Below are 24,855 nucleotides of genomic sequence, written 5' to 3'. Positions count from 1 at the left end.
GTCCCAACAGTCTGCAGGAATCTCAGCATCACCACCACAACTGGAGCAAATAGTGTCCTTTTTAGACACTGAGATTTTTTTTTTTAGTATTGACTAAGACCAACATGGACAGATGTGACATTAGCTAGTGGCGCACTTTTATTTACGTAACACAAGGCATATGTCGGTTGTTAGGTCTATGCTCATTTTTTGGTGAAGAATTATTTTAGCTACTGTTCTAGCGGAATAGAGGGATTTCCCTCTGTATTTTCTTCATTTTCCCCCAGCATTGGTAATATACAAACATCATGTTATTGGAGATAAATTTGCACGGTTTTCTCCTTTTTTGGAGTTCTTTTCTGACTGTGGCAGCATTTCAACCTGCGCCTAACCAATACAGCCTCTACTCTGGACACCATCCACAATACAACTCTGCAAAACCAACAGCCAGGCATAAGTGAGTATCAATGAACAAAATATTAATTCTCTTAATTGATGGCACAGGTGGTGAAATAGCCGTTGGATGTTACTAAATGATTTCAGACACATCTGAGTGCAATAAAAAGGAATCTTCCATTCCAGCATCATGTGAGATGCTGTTTAAGATCGTAGTTAAGAAAATATGACACAAGACCACCTGTCCAACTCTTCCTGTAGACACTAAATACTTGTTGAGTTAACATTTTCCAGTTTGGTATTACTGTTGGGTGCAATATGTTTGGTTTACATTGAAGCGCTATCATAAATCTCCTCAAATTTGGTGAATTCATAAAGAATAAAAATGTTTACAATGAGATCTTTACATTAGTAAATGCATTAGGTATCATCACTAACAACAATGATAATTTATATAATTTTTTTTACATTTTTACATTATATATTCTGTAATTGTTAGTGGAACTATAAAACAATGTTAGTGTATGTAAGTTTCAATGTTAAAATATATGTACAAATAAATGTTAACCAAGACAAATAAATGTTGAAATTCTGTTGATTGTCAGTTTGTATTAACTACTGGTTGGCTAATGTTAATATAAAGGTAGGTTTAGGTAACATTTATTTAGGTAACATAGCATATTGAGTACAGCACAGCAAATAGCTGATTCTTTCAGTGTTGAGAAAGAGGGAATATTTTGTTTTTCTTGCTATTGACAACTTCAATTATTGAGAGTTATATAATTGTATCTCTTCAGGAACCACTGTGCATATGTTGTGGAGAAGACTGTCTCCTTCACTATTCAGGATGGAGCAGCTCCCTTCATGAAGCCAGAGTACAACAAGTGTGCTTGGGGTCAGAAATGCCCAACTATAAAGTAAGCTATTAATAACTGTTTAACTGTCATACATTTGTATATAAATATATATTTGTATAAAAAACGCATTTGTTAGATTTAGCTCTTTTTGACACCCTGTCTGTTCTTACAGGTATCGCATGTACTACAAACCCATGTATAAAGTTGCATATAAGACTATGACAGAGCTGGAGTGGAAATGCTGTCCTGGATATGCAGGTGTTGGTTGTACTGCGGCATATGGAATGAAAGCAAGGCCCCTATTCAAAGGACCACTGCCTGCACAGAAGGGTCCTATGCCTCATTTTAAAGGGCCCATGCCAATGCAGAAGGGTCCTATGCCTTCTTTTAAAAGACCTATGCCAGCACAGAAGGGTCCTATGCCTCCTTTTAAAGGGCCCATGCCTGCACAGAAGGGTCCTATGCCTCCTTTTAAAAGGCCCATGCCTGCACAGAAGGGTCCTATGCCTTCTTTTAAAGGGCCCATGCCTGCACAGAAGGGTCCCAGGCCTATGCAGAAGGGTCCAATGCCTGCACAGAAGGGTCCTTTGCCTTATTTTAAAGGGCCTATGCCTGCACAGAAGGGTCCCAGGCCTATGCAGAAGGGTCCAATGCCTTCATTTAAAGGGCAATTTCCCCATCCCAGCTTCAGTGGAAACCCCTGGAATCAACCTCAAACACCATCTAATGGCATGAATGAATACTCAGGCCCTAATACTGGTCTCTCTTCCCAAGATACCTCAGCTGAACCTTCTCCAGACCACCAGGAACCGGAAGTAGATTATCCTGAACAGATGCCAGAGCCTCAAGATCTTGGCCATGATTTAATCCCAGAAGAGAATGACCCAATCACAGACTACCAGAATCCACAGCCAGATCACTTTAGTTCTACACCAGAACATGGTGAGACAGAGCCTGTTCCCAATGCACAGGCGCCCTCTGGTGGAAGTGAAACAAACCAAGGTAAATGAGCTATATTTTACAGTTACACACTCTATATACAGTTTTTTAGAGTCATCATTTCTTTGTACAAAATAAAGCAGCAAATGTGTTCAGACTAACTAAATATAATGCATTCACAGATCATGATGACAGAAGTATTGAAGATGAGCGATTGGATAGGATAGAAGAGGATGTGCAGCGACTCTCTCTTGGTCTAGACACTCTCCGTGGTACAGTGACAGGCCTGGAAGACAGCTTGCGTGCTTCCCTCCGTGAAGATGCCAACCGAATGTTGACTGCTCTCATTTCTGCAGGACCCAGCCCTATCGTTGCTCCTTCACTGTCCAGGGACTCCTCTGTGGGTTTCGGAGATCTGCCTGGAGGTGCACTAGATATTGAGGGTTCAGATGTGATGGGTCAGTTCCCAAACTTGGTCAATTTGGCAGAAAAGGTTTCAGAGCTAAGAGCAGAGCTTGTGGCAAAGGCATCTGAAATTGAAGAGTTGAGAGGAGCAGTCGTGGGTCACAACAACACCCTTCAAAGACTGTCAAATGGGTCAGTGAACCTTACACAAACTCACTTTCAAAAGGCCCTGGAGACAATGGTGGAGTCCAAAATGAGTGAAGCTCGGGTGGTCATCTTAGATGGCTTTGAAAAGCGTGTGGAGAGTGCTGAGGAGCGATGCGAGGGTCGTATGGCAGAGGTGGGCCTTCAGTGCAAGGAGGAACGTTTGGATAGCCAAGAGCAAATTGAGCAAGTCCTAGACAAAAGGGCCATAGGATTACGGGCAGAACTCCAAAAACTGCAGGCTCAGCTTCAAAACCTGGAGCCTGAAGAGGGTTGCTGCATTGCCATATCAGGTCTAACTGAAAGGTTAATTCATGTGGAGCAGTCAGTGGGTGGCTTGAATGAGTCCCAAATCCATTTACGTGCTGAACTTGGTGGACACAAGGACCATATAGAGGGCATGTTGGAAGGCCGACTGGGCTATGTGGAATCCAAGATGAACATCGCATTAAATCAAGAGGAAGCAAACATTAACAAAAGAGGGCCTAGCAAACTGGAGGTGCAATTGGAGGGGAAGCTTAAGGCTCTTGAAAGTCGTCTTTTGGCTGCAGTGGAGGAGCTAGGTAATGTCACAGCACCAACTTTACTAGAGGGTCAGGCTGTGCCTACACTGGAGACAGAAGTAGAATCGCTCAGAAGAAGAGTTGAGGACGATTTGGACCGTTTACAGAAACAGCTCAAATCCATAGAGGTCATGTGCACTTCATCTTGTGTTCCACAGCCTGTTCTTACAGGATATGTCGCTCCTTTGGGAACTGAGGATGAGGGAAGTGAGGACAACCACAAGGAAATGAATGGGAAACTTGATTTACAAGTAGAGAGATTGAACAACCTCAACGCCACTCTACATAACCTTCTTGTCCAGTTGGCAGAGAAACAAGAGGAGGCAGGTCTTCAGGGTGAGGTGACCCTCCTGAAAGTTAGCGTGAACTCCGTTAACAGGTCTCTCTGTGGCTTGCAAGAGTCTCTCGGCTCTGTGATCAGAGAGGTCGGTCAAACCAACCTCACCTGGCAAGAAAGAGAAGAAAGGCTTGCGCAGCAGGTGAAGGGTGTGGTTCAGCTGGTGGGACGACAGGCATCTATGTTGGGTACTGGGGAGCGAAAGTTGACCCGTCTGAAAGGGGAACTCCAGGATCTGCGGCGCAGAGTGGCCGGAGAGCTCCAGGGTTGCCGTTCCACTGCTCTGGGTGTCCAGAAAGAGGTGACTGAAGTTGGGGGTCGTGTTGCTCGTGTGGAGGGTCAGTGTGGAGGCCTGGCACACCTGGCTGACGACCTAGAAAGAATTCGAGGAGAGCTGGAGAGACACTCTGATGGGTATCTGTCTCATGTAAATAGCACCCTTGTTGACCATTCTCACCAGCTGTCTGAGCTCAGAGATAGCATCCAAAACTGCACTGGACCATCTGGGTCTACTAGGATAGCTGGGGACAATTTAGCTGCAACACAAGAAATGGCAGAACAACACACAACAGAACCGACCCATCCCAGAGGAGACCAGTTTGCCTTCCCCACACAGTACAGAGGTGACTAGTAATTCAAGTGCACTTTATAATGTGCATTGTGCAGACAGTCTTTACTCACAGATACTATTATATAGTATCTTTCTCAGGAGACTCTTTTCTTTCCAACATCTATGGTATGATCAGTATTGAAAATCAATCTTCCCAGTCTGTGGTGCTGCTGTTTTGTATGTTTTTTAAATCATTTGTCTTCTATGGTTCTTTTTTTTAATCTTTTATTCATTTTTACTTAGCGATTTTAGGGTTCAGTGTATTAAATATCTTACTTTGTTATTGTGAATATTTTTTTATATTAACTGGATGTCTGTCTTTGCCATTTTTTTTTTTATTGTAGGGCTTTTTAAATTAGAGAGACTGTTTTGTTCATATAGGTAAATTAGAATTTTGGGAACAACCTTTTGAACTCTTTTTTGTGTTTGTACCTTTATGGTTTTGTGAAAGCTGGTTCTTAATAAAATGTTAAAATTTCACTTAATTTTTTAGTTTATGAGGTTTGTATATTACTGTGTATTATTGATCTCCAACAGTAAATATGCAACAGGCTAATAATCGCACTCAAATGTCATAACATTTGAAAATTTGTCATTTTAATCTAGATTTTGATGTTAACAAGAAATGACAAAAATATGCAAAAATATCAACTGTAAACATACAGTATGTGAAAACATTAGGAGTTGCTGTTGTATTCAGTGAACCGCATTTTGGACCATAACATCTGGGAAGGAAACCAGAACATGTAAAACAATTAGTTGAGCTGTTGTATCATTAAAGCCAAGCCAAAACTGAAGAAAAACTGCAAAGAAAGAAGAAATTATAATGTTTTTGGACCTGTACTTCTGGGTGTTTGTGAAACCAACATTCAAGTTCTAAGATGTTTACTTTCTTTAAGGGTTTTCTACTATTTGGAAAAGACACTTAAATACACAGCATATAACTTTATAGTGATTATTGAGGAATGTTGGTGCTGATACTTACTAACAGTCGCAGTCGCCCCCTGCTGTTTCGGATTTTTTATGTATTTGATTATGCCAAAGGCATCATATCCAAGCACTGCTGCTGCCAGCAAACCAAGAAAGAGCAAGCAAGAAAAAAAGTGTGAAAGAAACAATGGTGAAAGCACAAGGGTCATAAAATGCTAAACAGAAAATAAGAAAATCAATTGTTTATACATAACACATCTTATAATCACTGAAAAGTACATTAGGATCTAATTTTGTAAAATGTGAGTTTGACAGCAACACCATTAGATATTCATTTCAGGGCAGAGTAACCGATAACTTTTATTACTTTGTCTATTAAGATTATCCTTTCAGCCACAAACGCAGTCTTTGCCAATTTACTCACCGAACCAGCAACTTCCCCGGAACTTTCCCATCCCCAGCTAAGACAGATAAGAGAAGTAACAAGAAGGAGGACTGACCCTGTGATTGCTCTGAATAAATCCTACAATATGAAGGAGAACATACGACTTTGTTTAAATGTATTTTTCAGTAAAAAAATGTAAAGGAAGAGGTTGAGAATAAAAGTTATTGAGTAAGCTGCACTTATAATATCATGGGCAAGTAGTTGGTCTAAATAAATAAATAAAGATAATCCAATATCAAGTACACAAATATTTTTACCAGCCATTGGAAATACATCAGTGATAGGTACAGGTAGGCAGGTAGGTCAATGGCATAAACGATGAATATGAGAATGGCCCAGACCAGCTTTGTAATGCAGCCGCAAAAGTAGCATGCAAAGGAAACTGCTTTACAAATAGTCATAATGATGCACAGAACCTATTAAAAAAACAGTAAAATAATTTTAAAAAAATTACTGTATACATACTTTATATGCATTTCTCTTATCCATGACACACACACACAATTGTTCAAGATGAATCACCTACAGCTTGTAATAAACCTATCAAATAAAAATATTATGCTTAATACTACTCTAAACCAATCAGATTAGTATATTATTAATTTTAAATCAGCATGAATCTTGATTAACTACATTTCTAACTCTGGGCAGACTTACAATTTCAAGAGCTAAAATCATCTATGGTGACCAGATGAATTTTGTGTTTTGTTCAGTGGCTGAACGTGGCTGTTTATCTTCTTTTGTGTCTACCATCTTGATTCTGTAACTTGATTAAAAATAATAAAGAAGCAGGTACAATAATAGACAATGTGTGTCTGTGTGTCTCCAAAAATAAATAAATAAATATATACATTAAGATACAATATTAAATAACATGTATGAATAAATGCACTTTGACATTGCATAAGTTCATAACATATCATCAATAATATGAAGAGTTCAGATGCAAAAACCTGTCTATATGTATATATAGCATTTGTGCATTTATAGTAAATGTATTTAGGTCGTGTTTTTCATACAAAAACCTGGAAACCATATAGTATAGTTACATTTTTTATCATGGTATTGAGGTGCTATATGTGTGGCTACCATTTTAACTGTGGTTACCATGATCTAAATGTATGCTAATGGAAGACCAGTGGTTAATTTTAATAAAACTCAAACAGTCAAAATAATTACATTTAACCATATAAAAATGAGGTTGTTACAATTTTTACATGTTACTGTTTGATAATGAACCTAAATCTCTCTCTCTCTATGAACTAATGCAATATCAAATTGCATTTTACAGAGCAGTCAAAAAGAGATAAGAAGTTACGAAGACAGGAAGCGCTGTATTTTAAAACCAAAAAGGTGATATATTTTATCTTTAAACACGAAGAACACGGAGAAAAAATCGGCCACAAAAGATGCCACACTTTACAACTTTACAACAAACTTCACAAAACTTTATAACTTATTAAGCATAAAACTATACTATACATAAAACTAACTAAATATACACTTAACCAATAAATAAAACGAAATATAACCTACTATAGTATTTATAGTGGGCTATAAATGATTTAAAAACGTAATCGTAACCTGTGATATGTTTGATGCAATAAATACCTGAAAAGAAGCTGTTAAATAAATTGCTCGGATGGGATGCTTTCACAGTGCGTTTGTAGAGACGAAATGAATCACATACATATATTGCACAACATAATACAACTCCCACCCATACGAGTAACAGTGAATGACGCATTTAAGATTCCCCGTTATCATTATCTCTGCTGCGATGTTGATTGTTGCCAAGTCCGTGGTTTTCAAGCAGATTAGGTCTTATTTCACTCTGTAGCTGCAGGGTGGAGGTTTGAATATTTCTGCACAACTCAAGTCGCCCCTTGGACCTCAGTGTAATGAATATGCCACCCTTCCACCTCTGCCCTGCTATTTGCAAGTATGGATCAAAGAGACCAAAGGCATGGAAGGAAAGTAAGAGAGAAAGGCAGAGGGCCAGAGAAAGAGGAGTTTGTATACTTGGTGGAGGGGCTGCATTACTGTAAAAGGAGAAAATACAGCTCAAGTTTCAAATGAAATTCAATAATTCACAATTATTGACCATGTCATCAGTCATAGCTTGTCCTTTAGAGAGGCTGGACAAAGGGTCCAACCCATTCTGAGTCAGATCACTGCGGCATCTATTGCCAGGCTTTTTTTCAAAATGACAATAGGTAAGTCACAATGTTACAATATACCACTGTGTACAGTATTTCAGCTTTACTGTATTGCACAGTTGGCAGAACAAACTTTGTCTCCAGTAATGCAGATGTTTCATCAGTCCCATTTAGTGTTTGTCATAATGTCAATTTTGATATGCTTTGTTCAGATTTGTTATTGTAATGCAATGTTATACCATACAACTGGAATAATTTGCTCTATGAATTTGCATTTTTAGAGAATAATGTACTTGAAGGATGAAGCCAGCTTCAACCTCTGTAAAGTGTGGAGAGGCGGGAGGAACATTTATTGGGCAGAGGGTCACTGTTGCAGTGCCAGATCAGAGGGGTGCCAATATCACCATGTGTGCTGCCATCTCCAGTGATGCCACATACAAACTATCAGTTCAATACAGCCTCACCACATTTCTTGATGCACTAAATGAAAGACTGATTTCACCTTAAGAGAGAGGGCTGTTGAAGGAATTGGCATGCAAGGAGGTATTTCCATTGGTGCATTGAAACACTGCAAGGGAAAGAATATATTAATTTGACCACAAGCTGTGGTGTTTGATGGAAGTATTTGCTTATGTTGCATGTTTTTAATGTTTTGTGTGTGTTAGAGCATTTTGCAAACAAGAGTCATTTTGGCCATTGAGCTTCAGTTTCAGCCTGTGTGTTAAATGTTTTGAAAATGTGATGTCTGAGTGTATTTTAGCAATTAAGAAAAACTGTAATGATCATTACAATATCAAGAGCAATAATCATCGATTATAGTCATATTTTGGTTTCACCCTCTGAGTTCCTGTTTTTAATTTATAGGTTATTTACATTATGCAGTTTTGTGTTAATGCGTACATGAGTAGCATTAAACAGTCTGTGTAAATAAACAGAAATGTCAGATGCAGAATCTGTCCCACCTTTGCAGTGAAGAGAAAACATTTTGGTGGTGAAATAAATTGATTTGCAACAGTCTATATAAGTGATTAATTTAAGTTTTTCCTACTGGTTAAGGTACTTATTAAATATTTAAGTACTTGACATAAGTAAGCAACAAATTAAACAAATGAAAAATTTATGCATATCAAAAGCAGCCCAGTTCCTAATGAAAACTTGTTTTGTAAGCACACACACACACACACACACACACACACACACACACACACAAAATAAGTTTTCATTAAGAATTGGGCTGCTTTTGATACGCAGACCTGGCAACCTAACTAGTAAATGAAACTTACCAAGTGTTCCTTCCTGAGGCCGGATGCCATTATTCATGCAAAACCACAACAATTTTGAATAAGGAAAATATATCATGAGCAAGATTGCCGATTATTAAAGCTTTAACGTTTGAATTTATGACAGTAGATTTTCAGTTTTGCAAAATAAATAAATAAATAAAATAAAATAGACAACAACCTATTTATTGTAATTATTGAATCAACAAAAATTATAATTACTGAATCACAGAAGCAACAAAAAACTTAACTTAACAAAAACTTAACAAAAAACAAAAAACTTTTTTCGACAGGATAACTTATTTTTTATTGAATTTCCTTTGTGAATTCCATAGAACAATACAACAGAATTTCTGGATAATTTTGGTGATTGAGTTTTCAGCATGGTCATAACCATTTTCATCAATATCTTCATAAACGCTAAGAATATATCATACACATTAAATACAGCACAACCCAAAGGCATCGAGAGTTTCACAAGACATATCAAACACCACTAACAACGGAGAAGTTGAGTAGCATATTCATTAAGAAGAGGGGAAGAGTGGGCCAGAGCAGAGAATGGAAGAGAAAGAGAGAGAGAATGAGGGAGGGAGAGACACGCTAATACATTTAGCAGGCCGACAGCCTTCTACCCAAAAGCGAAACCTGGTTTTCCTCAAAGTCGCAGGCAAATTAAATATCAAATAGATAGTTATAAGTCTGGGTAAGCTTACATTATGAGCATCTGATCATGCAATAATATAAAGGATCTCATCATAACAACGTCTGCTGCATCAGCCCTAAATAAAACAATGGGTAAAAACTAATCTGGTGCATTTACTAGATTAATAAGATGTTTACTCAGCATCCTTGCATCTGAAAGTGCTAGACTTTAATATATACTGTTTGAATACTATACAAAACAATAACTTTAAAGACTTTATTGCATCAGTTAACCTGCCATAAACATGGTTCAAATGATACATTTCGTAGCTAATTTAAATGACCCCCTTGATTCAAGCCGAGAGGTCGAGCTATCATATACACCAGATATTTCTGATCACCTGCATTTCGAATGATTGATCAAGCAGAAAAATAATCTAAACTGGCATCCCGGTGATGTTTTGATGCAAATCATAAATTTCACACTATAGCAGTTCATGATATCACTTAAAGAATGAGCATATATATTTTTATATGTACATCTGAAAATATACCTCAATATCGCAGGCTTAAATCCTGTGATACTCCATATGCTTTTGAGAGAGGGAAACAAGAAAATATTGATGAAATTGAAACTGGCACGTATATCTACATTACTGACATCTCAACACAGGATTGATTCTCTCTATCCGGTGCTCACACAACACAAACAAAACCCCAGTCCATATATATATTTATAGATCTATTTTTAGCATCCTCTAACTTAAACAGCACTATATCAACACAGCACTCAGATGCATTGTCATGAACAACCACGCTAATTCTGCACTGAGAACGCATGTGCTTTTCATAAGACAAAGACTTGAAAGAGAGAGAACTAAACAAAGTCAACATTTTCAGTCAGGAAATGAGAAATGCTTTAAGATACCCTTGACCGTTTTGCTGGTTGAAATAATGTGGTCCCTCCATGAGTTTATGAATGATTCTGCCCACGGTAGCCCTGGACGCTCCCCACCGCCTCAGTCTCAGTCACATCAGTGCTCCATCCCACCCATGAAGAAATAAAAACCAACAAAATACCGAAACAAAAGAGGTCAACATAGAAATGGAACAAATTGCACCAAAGCACAACCCACCAGAGGTAAACATTTTCAAGGAACAAATTCTTTGGGGCTTTGTGAATTTTTTCGCATTATTATTAGATTTATTTAGGGTCTCTAAATTTCACTAGACTACAGTTAAATAATACATAATCCCATACATATCTTAAGGAAATATTTATATTTATATATATATTCGTTTATAATGATATCTATACAGCACAGACAAATACATTCTCTCAAGTTTAGCATTACTATTGTCGACATCGTCAATTCAAAATTCATATAGCAATAGGATTCATATACTTTTTCATATATTTTGGTACAGTATTCAAGTGTTTTGAAATTTGATCAAACTTTTTTAGTTGTATACATCACAATAATAAACAGCACATTAAAATTCCTCCGCTCTTTCCCCTCCCATCTATATGTGATTTTGGATTAGACCCTTTCCCCTCCCTCCCTCCCTCCCTCCCTTCCTCCCACCCCCCTTATCTTTCACAGACGTAAGCACAGACGCACAAACAGGGAGAAGTGTGGGGTTGTGGGTAGGGTTCAGGCACCACACTGCTAGAGTCACACGATCAACTTCTTTCTGTGGAGAGACGGTGAGACACACTATTTGAGATTATGCTGATATTCAAATTCTGGTCAATAACTGATCAATTCCATTGTATTTTGTCTAAATAAATATGAAATTAAGTAGTAAACAAGTAGATTTAATTTTAAAGATTCACTTTAAGTGACAAGGTTTAAAGATTAACTTGAAGTGAGCTAAAAGGGATGCCAAAAACTATCTAAAAGCATGAATGATTAATTATCAGGCAATACTAAACCATCAATATCACAGCATCACATCTGCACTCACCAGCAATCTCCTGCTTCCTCAGATATTTCTTCGCTCACATCTGGTTGGAAAAGGAGGTGGGTGCCCCCTGCTGCTCATATCCACCCTGAACGAAGTCTCCACCTTGATTGTAGCCCTGCTGGCTGTAATCGGGCTGGTAGCCTCCCTGGGAGCCGGCGTATGGGTCCTGCTGCCCATAACCTCCCTGCCCATAGGAATCAGGGGCGGGCTGCTTCTCCTGGGCGGGCTGTGGGCGCATAAATGGTGCAATGATCCCGGTCTCCTTGAATACAAACCACAGGTTACCCGTCCACAAGATCAGGTTGAGGAAGCCAAAGACCTGGAGAGAAAAGTAAATAAAAATAAGGTTTATAATTCAGTTTAAAAGTTTGCTCTAATCACAAGAGAGACATTGGAAGACCTGCTTAAAACTGTATTTTTATCAGTAAGGGAATTTCCTGTTATGGCCAAGCAGAACTGACTCACCACAGAAGTATTAAGACCAGACATGACGGGGTCGTGAACTTCACGGCAGTGGTTGCCTTCCTGTTCACAAGCGGGGACCAGCTTTAGAACCTTCTCTGGGTCTGTAGCTGTCTTGACATCAGACAAACCCTTAGCCCATGCTGCCGAGCTCACCAGCCACATGAAGGTGAATACACACGTCACACCAAAATCCTGCAATCATATTATTTATATAGAATTATATGTTAATATATAGTCGGTAACACTTTAGAATACTATTCCATCATTAATGAATAACTACACAAGAACACATGAGTAACGCAATATTAGCACTCTAGTAGCTACTATCTAACAAGAAATTCTGATTAATGAAGTAGTAAGTAATAGTGCTTAGTCGAATGTGGTCATTCACTATTAGCTAATCAGTAATTTTTTACTAATTTACTATTTTTTCATACCTCCAAAATTAGGGAGTTGTCATGCTTTTCACTTTAGAATACTGATGCAAGTAATTAGTAGTTCCTTTAAATGGATTTGGTCATATTTGAGTCATTACTAATGAGTAAGCATGATCTTTACTTTAGAATTAATCATATATTATGCATAATTCACATTAATTATGAACCTGTATACAGTACTTCTTAGTAGTTCTCCAGGATATGTGAAAAAAATAGTACTTATTGATTAGCTAATAGTGAACTACCAGTTTGAACTGAGTGCTATTACTTGCTAAATCATTAATCAGAGTTTCTTGTTAGTTAATAGTAGTTATACTGGAATGTTAATAGTGCATTAGTCATTTGTTCCTGTGAAGTTATTCATTAGTGATGGAAAAGTATTCTAAAGTGTTAACATATATTCTAGTGTTGTATGAGACACTGAGCTGCTACATCAATAATTCACCCAGAATTCTAAATTCTATCTTTTTTTTTCACTCATTACAAAGTCAATGCTAAAAAAAAAAAATTCTGTAGTTCATAGTGACCAGTAAGGCCCAATAAGATCCCAGAGAAAAGAAAAAAAGAACTAAACAAAACAAAAGCACCGAAAGTAGTCTATATCAAGGCCATAACCATTTCTTTAAGATTTTTAGAATAGAATAGAATGTTGAAGAAAATGCTAGGTCTAATTCTAGTATAAAAGAAATCATTTTGATCTATTCACAAATATGCTCACTCACATGAATAATTTCAATTATACCATATTTCCAATTCAAAACGACAATTTTTGAGAAAAAAAGTCAAGTTTGATTACTGTTGTATTAATGTAATATTACTGTTGGTTTTTTAACATTTCTATCGTAAAACAGTTTTCACTACTTCTATTTTTCCTCGCTCTCTCTCAACGTTAAAACTGACGCTTGGTGCTGGAATTCACACTCTGTAACTGTGAACAGTAAACCCTGCTTGCTTTGATTTGATTGGCCATCTCAGTCGTTTTGACATTTTACAACCACTGATAGACCACTGAGACAGACCAGACTAAAAATTTTTTTTTTTAAACTTTTCTAAAAAACAAGAGTGCTGCCTAATGGATTGCAGCAAAGCAGTTAAAAAATTTCAAATATTTGGGGGGAAGGTTTGGTTTTTTCTTTTTTTATTTTTTTTGTTCAATTTATTGTGTGGTGTGGTGTGAGTTGATTATAGCAGATTTTAAATGTTTTGGGTGAACCAAGCTTTTAACAAACGCTTATAGAATTATATTATAGAATTATAAGTATTATAGAAGAGAACTTACAATAAGTGGTCTTTTATTGTTCTCGCGGTATTTCTCAAAGGCAAAGACATAGATGCTGAGAGCTGCCATGGAATACAGGAATGCAAAAACGGCTATGGTGACGAAGAACTCTGCTGAGGATGAGTAATCCCCAACCAGGAAGAAACGCTCCGTTTGGCCATTCTTGCAGGCAGGGGCATCAAAATACACTTGATGAAGCCTGAAGGAGATACAGGGGAACAGGGTTACTGAGAGAACCATAATACTTTCAAAGTTGGGCATCTCAGCACCACTTAGCCTAATTTAGCCTAATTTAGAGTTACTACACCAAATCTCAATGCGCTGGAGAAACAGTTCACCTTGGATTATGAACCATGAAGAAAATGATTTTTTTTATTATTTTTTTTTTACATATTTAGGGTACTTGGGATTACAAACAACACTACTTAAATGCTTAACACTACGTGCTCAGAAGCACTAGAATTTAATAAAACAGGTTTCAAAATGGGGTTCAGAGAAAAATACTGTATATTAAAAAAGGATAGATAGATAGTTACTTAGGACCCGCACATGACCAGCTTAAACCAGGTTATGACCAACTAAGGACCATCTTAAACCAACTCAAACCAGCTGCCATGCTTCAAAACATACCTAACCAGCATATACTGTTTTTTTTTTCTTTTTTTACAGGGAAATAACTAAACAAATAAATGTTACCATTTAAAGAATTTAATCAAGGTCTTCATAATATGAATAATATATAACATGATGCTATAAAATATTATATTTTACATAACAGTAATTAAAAATGTTATAAATTTTCCCACAAAACATAAAAGGGTACATAATGGGTTATTTATTGTTTGTTTTTTGTGTCATGGTTCAGGCATGGCGTCTCTACCGGTGCAATGGGGGCTAGACCAATATATGGGGGTGCTAAGAAAATAATTGAGATTGATGACGTCAGAATTACTTCATAAAGAAATGGGGCTAAACCGGGGCTATTAAAAATTCTGACGGGCTATAGCCCCCCCAGCCCCGGTGTAGTGCCATCACTGATGTAGTTGTGTTTATATTTTAGGAAGTGGGACCCTCATATCAGGGGATATTGATAATATGAATCAATTGATGCCTAGTAAAATGCATCAATAAAGGCAAAAACGCAAATGATCAGGGGATCATTTGATAATTTGAAAACCCTGTCAAATAAAACACCAGAGGGACTAACTTTGTACTGCATTAAAAGCTGTTCCTGAAAAAGTAAATGCATACTGATGAACAAGTAAAACTTTGATATGGTCACACAGGTATTAAAAGACAGAGGTACCTGAAAGGGTACTCAAAATCCACATCTATTTTCAGGTTACTGTCTGATCTGTTTCTGCACTCCACGCTCATCCTGAAGGAGCCAGAGTAACTCCCACAGGTGGAGAATGCAAAGATGGCAAACACCTGGAAAAAAAAGGTTTATATTTATGCATTTGGCAGATGTTTTTATTCAAATGCATTCAAGGTAATACATTTTATCAGTTCATGCATTTATGAAACAAGCCCATGACCTTGCCATTGCTAGCACCTTAAAAAGGGGTCATATGATGCGATTTCAATTTTTCCTTTCTCTTTGGAGTGTTACAGGCTCTTGGTGCATAAAGAAGATCTGTAAAGTTGCAAAGACTAAAAACTCAAATCCAAAGAGATATTCTTTATAAAAGTTAAGAGTCAACCACACCCCCCTAAAACGGGTAATTCTAACATGCCCCCACATGTCTACGTCACAATGTGGGAAGATTTGCATAACACGCCAAAATGTTCACGTAAAGAAAGAAGGCGTAACTTTTATTCTCTCTGTTGCCGCAGTCGCCATGTCGTGGAGACGCTGTGTATCGTTGTGAAAGAGAAAATACTTTGTTTGGTCTTCCAAAAGAGGACACAACTAGAAGTCAGTGTAGATAAGTTGTTTTTCAACACTGTTCCAGAACAGTTCAACCCAAATATTCAGATGAGTGCAGTGCATTTTATGGAGGATGACGACTGTTTCCTGAACCAGCAGCCTGCAATGTGTCTGTGGCACAAAGGCTGTTTCTATAAAGTGGGACAGTTCCAACTTTGCAAGGACAGTCTGGCGCTTCTGACTCACAGCCTGTAAGTATTGTTACGTTTTTATATTTAAATAATTTTCCAATGATGATTCAGACGCGAGTTTTGAGCAGTGTAGAGTAGGACATGGTTTTATGTTTACGCAGCGTGATACGCGACGCAACTCGGAAAAAGACACTATAAGTCATTATAATCAGTAATTATGTCCCCACTAGATGCAACAAATGCCTCGTTTGTAATGGGTTTTGTCTCGTGACCTAGTGATGTCCGGATCACGAACGAATCGTTCTATTTAACCGCATCTTCTTATTGAACCGGTCGAACCAGTTCACCAAATTGAACTGAATCGTTTGAAATGGTTCACGTCTCCAGTACGCACTAATCCACAAATTACTTAAGTTATTAGGTTTATAAACGTGCCTTACACTCCCTCTGACGCGAAATAAACCAATATCCCGAGTTATTCAGTTACTCCTAACTGAATAACTCGGAATATTGGTTTATTAAGTTTGTTAAGGGGCGTAACATTTCCGTCACATGCTTGAGGCATTCGGCCAATCACAACGCACTGGATAGCTGGCCAATCAGAGCACACCTCACTTTTCTTTCTTTTTTTTCTATCTTTTTTATTTATTTATTTATTTATTTTCACACCTCGCTTTTCAGAACAATGAGCTTTGTAAAAAATCGACGCGTTTCAGAAAGGTGGGGCATAGAGGAGAAACAATAATGTACATTATATGGAAAATAATGTGTTTTTTAACCTTAAACCGCATAAACACATTGCATTACACCAAATATACAAAATAATGTTCTTTTTAGCAACGTCATATGACCCCTTTAACAAGTGTTTCACATATTTTAGTGATTAGAAGGTTGTTTTGACTACTAAGGTCAAGGTTTGGGACTGAAAAGAGAAACAGAATGCTTTCTATACATTTTCATCTGAAGACTCACATTCACACATCAGAGATGAAATTTGTGAAGACTGGTGCAAATGTGATAATGTCATATTTAACACATAAAAATAGTTTACTGTAGGAGGTGTGTATGAATGCAATTAAAATACAGACTAAATAAACCAAATGAAAGCATCTTTCACCACGTGACACCAGCATCCTGACATGGGCATAAGCACATTAATTTTCCTTTCAGGATTTAGAGTCATAGAGATTACTTATGGACTTTGCCTAGTGGAGGGACTGAATGGAGAATGAAGCTATTAAATTTCTCTGAGATACTCTGCCATCTGTCATATAGCTGAGCTGGGCTCTGTTTTGAACCCAGGAAAGATCACAGGAGAATAAAACAATAGGCAAACATCAAGCCACAGTAAACCATGCTAAACAAAGGCAGACCAAACAAGTCAAATGAGGGCAAGAGAACAAAAACATCTTAACAAAGACTGATAACCAACTGAGTAACTTAACCATAAAAATACATACGAATGCAATTATTGTACAAACAAAGCAAAAAGCCTTAACAACTCATGTTAGAAAAAACAAATCACATAGTCTAGTACCCACCAGACCAGACAAGGTCCAAGAGAGACAATTAAATAATTAGTCAGGGAGGCTACACTACACAAGACAGACCAAACAAATCAAACAAAATCAGATCAGCTCACATTACCAAGGCCAGAAAAGAAACCAACCCAAATGAATCAAACTGAGTTTCGTGGTTCAGTGAATCAATTAAACTGAGCAAATGCATCAAAAGTGAGCTTATTAAATACGTTATTATACACAAATGCTGATTTGGAGAATTTTAATATGTCCAAACAGTTCTGTATTTCTTAAATAAAGAGATAAATTATCTTGAATTATTAGAATTATGCTTGTTCTAGTGCAAAAGAGAGTGCAGACAGGATATACAAATGTGGTCTTGTTCAACATTTTACTACAAAGTCTGTTATTTGATGCCATTTTCACTTTGTACAAAGTGAAGAAGCACTGTGTGACCAATAGAGGGCACTAATACTCTGCAATTGTGCGTGTTCTCCCACGTGCATGATAGGTAACGCTGCGTTTATCCTGGCGCAGATTTAACAGTTTATTAAAATGATACCAGATATATCTGCTGTGGTCATTCAGAAACAAAGCATCTTTCCAACTGTATTTGTTTGTAGGCTATATACGTTAATTATATTGGCCATGTACTGGCCTTGCCTGAATGAATGCAGTAGCAACAGCTAAAATATTATGCTGCACTTTTAATAAACTAATATAATATAAAATGTTCAAATGTCAAATAACAGAATACAGGAACAGCATAGATAATTGTGGTAAAACCTCCTTCATTTTTCTACTAAAAAATAATTCAATAAAATGTATTAAAATAAGTCATTATGTGTACTGTATTTGTATGATTTAAAATGAACTATTATGTAACTAGCATAATGTTGTAGGCCTACTTAAATGTTATGCATTACTGCTGCCAGTTTATTTACAAGTCATTTAGATTTCAAACACACACAAATCTATGTTTTTATGTTTCAGTTATATTAAACTGAATCGCCTCTGGGATGTGTACTGTATGTGTAAAGCAGTAAGCTTATGTTAAATGGTAGCCAGTTACAGCTTTTAAGAATCCAGCTCCTAAGCCAAGTCAAAGTCCCTTTAAGGGTATTCTATAGTCTTTGGCCAAGCTGAGGAAATTACTGACCATATAGAAACCAAAAATGAAAATCATTTGAGCTGCAAAAGACTGCGTATTGTGCAGGAAGTGTTAAGTCTACTGGTGTTGAATGCTTCCATATGTAGGCATGTTTGATTAACAAGTTGAATTTTTACATAATGTCTTAGATATAATGAGGCAGCTATTATATGAAAAGTGGCAGTATCATTTCACCGTGTTTGTATGTAGGATATGTCGCTTCTCAGCTATAATACATGATGGGCATATGTGACCCTGGACCACAAAACCAATCATAAGGGTCAATTTTTCGAAATTGAGATTTATACATAATCTGAAAGCTGAATAAATAAGCTTTCCATTGATGTATGGTTTGTTAGGACAATATTTGGCTGAGATATAACTATTTGAAAATTTGGAATCTGAGGGTGCAAAAACATTTAAATATTCAGAAAATTGCCTTTAAATTGTCCAAATGAAGTTCTTAGCACGCATATTACTAATCAAAAATTAAGTTTTAATATATTTACAGTAGGAAATTTACAAAATATTTTAATTGAACATGATCTTTACTTAATATCCTAATGATTTTTGGCATAAAAGAACAAGCTAAAATTTTGACCAGTGCAATGTATTTTTGGCTATTGCAGCGACTTAAGACAGGGTTCACATGTTTTGTGGTCCAGGGTCACATATGTGCTTTACAGTTCTTCAAAGTAAATAAATTAATGTCTGAAATTCATTTATGGACTGAAATGATTAACACACAATCTAATATAGCCTATATACATAAATATAAATTAGAACTTACCCATTGTAAGACTTTGATGAAGCCCAATGGGACTTTCAGCACCCTGAACTGCCCACCGGCAACCAACTGTCGAAAAAACAACATTTGAAAAACGTTAGACAGACAGACAGACAGATACTGTAGATAGATAGATAGATAGATAGATAGATAGATAGATAGATAGATAGATAGATAGATAGATAGATAGATGAAAGTGTTATGGATGATGTGTCTTCACCACGATGACTCATAGCACAAACAGGCCCCTTCGCTCATATAAGAGCCAATTTATTTTGAAGCGATTGTGAAACCTACGCATAGCATCTGCTACTGTAAAGCCATTGTCGAAAGAACAAAACAAAAACATATCAAAGCAGTAACAGGGGGAAACGAAAAACATTATTTCTAGTCATAAATGTTTTATATCTCTGAAGCTGAAAGCAAAGAAAGGGAAGGTGAGTCTCGAGGACCTTGAACCATGGCCAGATCGCCTGCGCGCGCGTCACCGCATCTCCGAGCCCCAGAGCGTCTGAACAGCAAGAGACAGGGATTTCTGAAACCATTTTGCACGCCAAAATCTAAACAATAAAAACCCGATGGCTCTAGCAATCTGGAAAAATGAAAGGCCCTTAATTGAGGACAAACATATTAAATGTGGCGCTTAAATGTGACCGTTTTTCTGTTTCATGCATGACGGCATTATTGATATTTGGAAATATTTGCTCATCAGACCTTGGTATGTGATATTGATTTTATTCGGACATAGTGACGTATGAAGGTGCGGTTTTACACGACACCATTGTTTGTCCGTGGGGATGGTCCGTCTTTAAACACCTTGCTAATACATAAATAAATCAATCGATCAAGTACATCGATTTAGATCTCCTCTTTACGCGATTTAATCATTAATTGCAATATATAATATTGGCCTACACACGAACGCAGTTTGCATCCCCTTTTAAAAATGGGCACCAGACATTGTTCTGTAAATATATGCATTAATAACTAATATGATTGTGTGTCATATTCAGTAGATACTGATTTCTCGACCCCTGCCTATATTTCCTGATATTAATTAATAAATAATAATAGTAATGAGACAGGAGGGCCTGGGCTTATAGCTGAAAGTCACACATTGGGATGGAAGTCAGCTGCCATTTTAAAAGCGTATCTACGAGCGCATCTGCATGTGATAAAGGGCCTCGTGCATTCGCTTTGGTTTGATGTTACGCTTTTGCACTAAACGTAAATGTAATTTGATATCATAGCAATAAACGTGCATTTAGTAAATGTATAATAACTGCATATATCACAACCCTCTACAAATACGTTTAACGTTATACGTCTAGCAAATCGAGCGCTTCATCAGATCTGTATAAAATACAGTACAGAATCCATAACGCCAAGCATGTGTTTAAAACGAAAATATACAATGTCACGAAAGAAATCTCCTTGAAATACTGTATCAGTGAACAGACGGACAGCATCAGCAGGACACCTCTCCCTATAAGAATTTTCCACCATCATTTCTAAGCGCATCTTTATCGTATGCAATGAATGCCTGACTGAAAGACAAATATTGAAAAACATAAACATATAAACACAGCAATAATATGCTAAAATCGTTTTGAACCCAAATGCCCTACCTGATTTACAATATCCATGTTAGTCGCCTGCTCGTAGATAGGAGAAACAGCTATAATCGGGGGGAGGCGAGTGTTGGAAGCGGAACAGCCCACGGAGGGGGAGGGAGAATCAACAGAACAGCAGCTTCAGTTGCGTCACTCACGCGCTTCGAGAACGAGAAGGCGTTTTTAGTGCGCAAAGAGCGATGAACCGACCGACGCTGATCGAGGAACAGCAGTGGTTCTCAAACCTCTCCATGAAGTACCCCAGCACTGCACATTTTGCATGTCTCCCTATATCTGACACACCCACTTCAGGTCGTGCAGTCTTCACTAATGAGCTGATGAGCTGAATCAAGTGTGATAGATGAGAGAGACATACAAAATGTGTAGGGTTTGGGGTACTCCAGGACAGGTTTCAGAACCACTCCAGTAGAGCAATGAGATAATTAACCTGTCACAATTTACGTGCTTCTTCTAGCTGTATCTTAAGTGATGCTATCAAATATGATATTTCCCCTTCTATTGAGTTGTTGTTTTGATGGCAGGCTGCTCGCGCTGGAGAAGCCGTAAATTCCCAGCAAATATTGGTCCGACGGCAACGTCTTGACCCTGGCCAAAAATAGTCGCGGTAGGACGGCATAAATCGGTAAAATATGTAACAGAACATTTCCTAAAAATGCATTCAGATACGTTTGTACATCTCTAGTTCTCTGGGGTTGCATGTATAATTGTTACCTTGACTTTTAGCTACGTGTTGTACAATTTGTTTGTGTTGGTATTAGTAGTAGGGAATGTCGTGGAAAAGTTAATTTAATTAATTCAACTTAAATTGTGAAACTCTTGTATTAAATAAATTCAGTGCACACAGGCTGGGGTAGTTTAAGTCTTTGGTTCTTTTAAATGTGATGATTTTGGCTCACATTTAACAAAAATCCACCAATTCACTATCTCAACAAATTACAATACTTCATAAGACCAATAGAATAATAAAAACAAAAACATTTAGTGAATTGTTGGCCTTCTGGAAAGTATGTTCATTTACTGTACATGTACTCAATACTTGGTAGGGGCTCCTTTTGCTTTAATTACTGCCTCAATTCGGCGTGGCATGGAGGTGATCAGTTTGTGGCACTGCTGAGGTGGTATGGAAGCCCAGGTTTCTTTGACAGTGGCCTTCAGCTCATCTGCATTTTTTTGGTCTCTTGTTTCTCATTTTCCTCTTGACAATACCCCATAGATTGTGGGGTTCAGGTCTGGTGAGTTTGCTGGCCAGTCAAGCACACCAACAGAGGTGGTAAGAAAGCAAATTTTGGTGCTTTTGGCAGTGTGGGCAGGTGCCAAATCCTGCTGGAAAATGAAATCAACATCTTCAAAAAGCTGGTCAGCAGAAGGAAACATGAAGTGCTCCAAAATTTCTTGGTAAACCATGCAGTGACTTTGGTTTTCAAAAAACACAATGGACCAACACCAGCAGATGACATTGCACCCCAAATCATCACAGACTGTGGAAACTTAACACTGGACTTAAAGCAACTTGGGCTATGAGACTTCTCCACCCTTCCTCCAGACTCTAGGACCTTGGTTTCCAAAATGAAATACAAAACTTGCTCTCATCTGAAAAGAGGACTTTGGACCACTGGGCAACAGTCCAGTTCTTCTTCTCCTTAGCCCAGGTAGGCAGGTAAGACGCCTCTAACGTTGTCTGTGGTTCAGGAGTGGCTTAACAAGAGGAATACAACAACTGTAGCCAAATTCCTTGACACGTCTGTGTGTGGAGGCTCTTGATGCCTTGACCCCAGCCCCAGTCCATTCCTTGTGAAGTTCACTCAAATTCTTGAATCGATTTTGCTTGACAATCCTCATAAGGCTGCGGCATCTTTTTCTTCCACACTTTTTCCTTCCAATCAACTCTCTGTTAACATGCTTGGATACAGCACTCTGTGAACAGCCAGCTTCTTTGGCAATGAATGTATGTGGCTTGAAGCAGTCTTCCGCATGATTGTGTAGCCTAGTGAACCAAACTGAGAGAGTTTTCTGTGGTTTAGGGATGGCTTTGCAGGTGTTTTGAGTTGATTAGCTGATTGGCATGTCACACATATTCTAATTTGTTGAGATAGTGAATTGGTGGATTTTTGTTAAATGTGAACCAAAATCATCACAATTAAAAGAACCAAAGACTTATACTACTTCAGTCTGTGTGCATTTAATTTATTTAATACACAAGTTTCACAATTTGAGTTGAATTACTGAAATAAATGAACTTTTCCATGACATTATAATTTATTGAGATGCACCTGTATACCCTATGACTATCACTGATCACTGAACACCAGACCGGCGGCCACTAAGTGTTGAGATTGAATTGGATCTTTTCATTTTGCAGTTGTTCGGTGGAACGTTAAGATGCCATTTTGGAAATAACAACTATTCATGAGAGTCTTCAACAACAACATCAAAAACATCACAGTTATGAATAACTAGATCTATATGAGAATGATGTAGGACTATGTGGATATTCTGGAGCTACAGTTGCTAACTCAGGATTTCACTGGGCTAAAGAAGATTGCATGTTGGAGGCCTGTATCGAACTTCATATTTTCTACTTCAATCTTGTTAAAATTTCATAATGAACCCATACTATATTTATTAAGATCTTTCACAGACTAAGGAAGGTGTGAATAGAATGTTCTCCTTGTGGGAAGTAACCATACAGAGTTGGCCTGACAATGATGACTCATACACTATTTTTAGAGATGGAAAAACATAAACACCTCTTTAATAAAGAAATGCTAAAACATGAAAATATTTCTGAAATCTCAGCTAAAAAATCTTGAAAAGAAAAAAGAGCACTTGCAGAATAGGCTTTGCTATTGTGAGAATGAAATAGATTTTTTAAAATATCCATAATGTATTTATATATTTAATTTTATATTTGAGCTATATTTCATAATATTATTAGTTAATAACATTTAATTCTGATATACAGTATGCAATTTTGTAATATAACAACATGTCATATTATGTATAATTGTATAATATCTAGAGCTTTTGGTGTAATAAATATTCTCTCATAGAAATGTAAGCACAAAAGGCAGAATCATGATAAAGTATATTTTTTCCTCACTCCCTACTTCTTCCTTTTGAAGCCCAAAGGCCTGCAGCTGTTCTTCTCATTGCTAATAAAAACACTATAATTAGAGGTTCTCTATGTATGTTATGAAAGTGTCTCAATGGCAAAACTCATGTGCTTCAATATCCCTAGCTTCACTATTGGAAATGAGGCTGAGAAATGCTTCATTTTGATAAAGTAGTAATGATGCATATTAACATTCTTCATAGATCCAGATGTCTGGAAGAAGGCGACAGATGCGCTTGAAGGCCAATAGGGCTAAAGAAAGTGTTCTCCCCACAATGCACCACCATAATTGAAGCCAGCAGCCTGCAAACTGGTCTGGTCTCAAATCAGTGCACAATTTAATGTATCAGCACAGCTTGTATATATATATATATATATATATATATATATATATATATATATATATATATATATATATATATATATATATATATATATATATATATATATATATATATATATATATAAGAACTTGGACCGTCCCCCATAAGCCAGTGGTGTGTGCAGGGGCACATAATGCAAGGGGCTGAAGCCCAGGGGCCTACACTGGAAAGGGGGACCACTGGCTGCAGGGAAATTATATTTTTCGAATAATCATTTGTATGGGAGTTTTCAGCAGTGACAACAGTTGTAAATAAACTCACACACTTCTGGCAAAGATTGAATTTGCATATTTACTTATATTTAAACTTA

At 37.3% G+C, this 24,855-nt stretch overlaps 3 protein-coding genes across 4 annotated transcripts; 1 reads left to right on the top strand and 2 right to left on the bottom strand.

Moving 5' to 3' along the window:
• On the top strand, positions 1-4,719 carry emilin3a (elastin microfibril interfacer 3a). Of its 2 annotated transcripts, XM_042729647.1 has the most exons (5): positions 1-436; positions 1,173-1,292; positions 1,405-1,772; positions 1,815-2,234; positions 2,354-4,719. In XM_042729647.1, exons 1-5 carry the CDS (start codon positions 288-290, stop codon positions 4,309-4,311), a joined length of 3,015 nt encoding a protein of 1,004 aa, XP_042585581.1. In that variant the 5' UTR covers positions 1-287; the 3' UTR covers positions 4,312-4,719. The 2 variants fall into 2 exon arrangements, with proteins under 2 accessions (XP_042585581.1, XP_018929092.2); XM_019073547.2 differs by having other exon boundaries at positions 1,405-2,234.
• A 134-nt stretch (positions 4,720-4,853) lies between these two features.
• Positions 4,854-9,137, bottom strand: plp2a (proteolipid protein 2a). Its single transcript, XM_042730416.1, has 5 exons — positions 9,108-9,137; positions 5,923-6,081; positions 5,645-5,743; positions 5,276-5,435; positions 4,854-5,015 (listed from the first exon to the last, which is right to left on the bottom strand). Exons 1-5 carry the CDS (start codon positions 9,135-9,137, stop codon positions 4,987-4,989), a joined length of 477 nt encoding a protein of 158 aa, XP_042586350.1. The 3' UTR covers positions 4,854-4,986.
• Positions 9,138-11,717: 2,580 nt separating this feature from the next.
• Positions 11,718-21,278, bottom strand: sypa (synaptophysin a). Its single transcript, XM_042729646.1, has 6 exons — positions 21,045-21,278; positions 19,420-19,485; positions 15,205-15,329; positions 13,899-14,097; positions 12,183-12,374; positions 11,718-12,036 (listed from the first exon to the last, which is right to left on the bottom strand). Exons 1-6 carry the CDS (start codon positions 21,060-21,062, stop codon positions 11,752-11,754), a joined length of 885 nt encoding a protein of 294 aa, XP_042585580.1. The 5' UTR covers positions 21,063-21,278; the 3' UTR covers positions 11,718-11,751.
• Positions 21,279-24,855: the final 3,577 nt, after the last annotated feature.

The sequence above is a fragment of the Cyprinus carpio genome, chromosome B8 (genome assembly GCF_018340385.1).
Source record: "Cyprinus carpio isolate SPL01 chromosome B8, ASM1834038v1, whole genome shotgun sequence".
Taxonomy (NCBI): Eukaryota; Metazoa; Chordata; class Actinopteri; order Cypriniformes; family Cyprinidae; genus Cyprinus; species Cyprinus carpio.
Note: the sequence above shows the minus strand (reverse complement) of the source record. Positions and strands in the feature narration are given on the sequence as shown.

Excerpts from the sequence above, each read along its gene's own strand:
- emilin3a (XM_019073547.2), top strand. The coding sequence starts at position 288 with ATGTTATTGGAGATAAATTTGCACGGTTTTCTCCTTTTTTGGAGTTCT. Across the intron at positions 1,293-1,404 it reads CAGAAATGCCCAACTATAAA|GTATCGCATGTACTACAAAC; the intron begins GTAAGCTATTAA and ends CTGTTCTTACAG. Across the intron at positions 2,235-2,353 it reads TGGAAGTGAAACAAACCAAG|ATCATGATGACAGAAGTATT; the intron begins GTAAATGAGCTA and ends ATGCATTCACAG.
- plp2a (XM_042730416.1), bottom strand. The coding sequence starts at position 9,137 with ATGGCATCCGGCCTCAGGAAGGAACACTTG. Across the intron at positions 5,744-5,922 it reads TGATGTATTTCCAATGGCTG|GATTTATTCAGAGCAATCAC; the intron begins GTAAAAATATTT and ends TTCATATTGTAG. Across the intron at positions 5,436-5,644 it reads CCGGGGAAGTTGCTGGTTCG|CATTTTATGACCCTTGTGCT; the intron begins GTGAGTAAATTG and ends TTTTCTGTTTAG.
- sypa (XM_042729646.1), bottom strand. Across the intron at positions 12,375-13,898 it reads ACAATAAAAGACCACTTATT|GATTTTGGTGTGACGTGTGT; the intron begins GTAAGTTCTCTT and ends ATATGATTGCAG. Across the intron at positions 12,037-12,182 it reads CTGGTCTTAATACTTCTGTG|GTCTTTGGCTTCCTCAACCT; the intron begins GTGAGTCAGTTC and ends TTTTCTCTCCAG.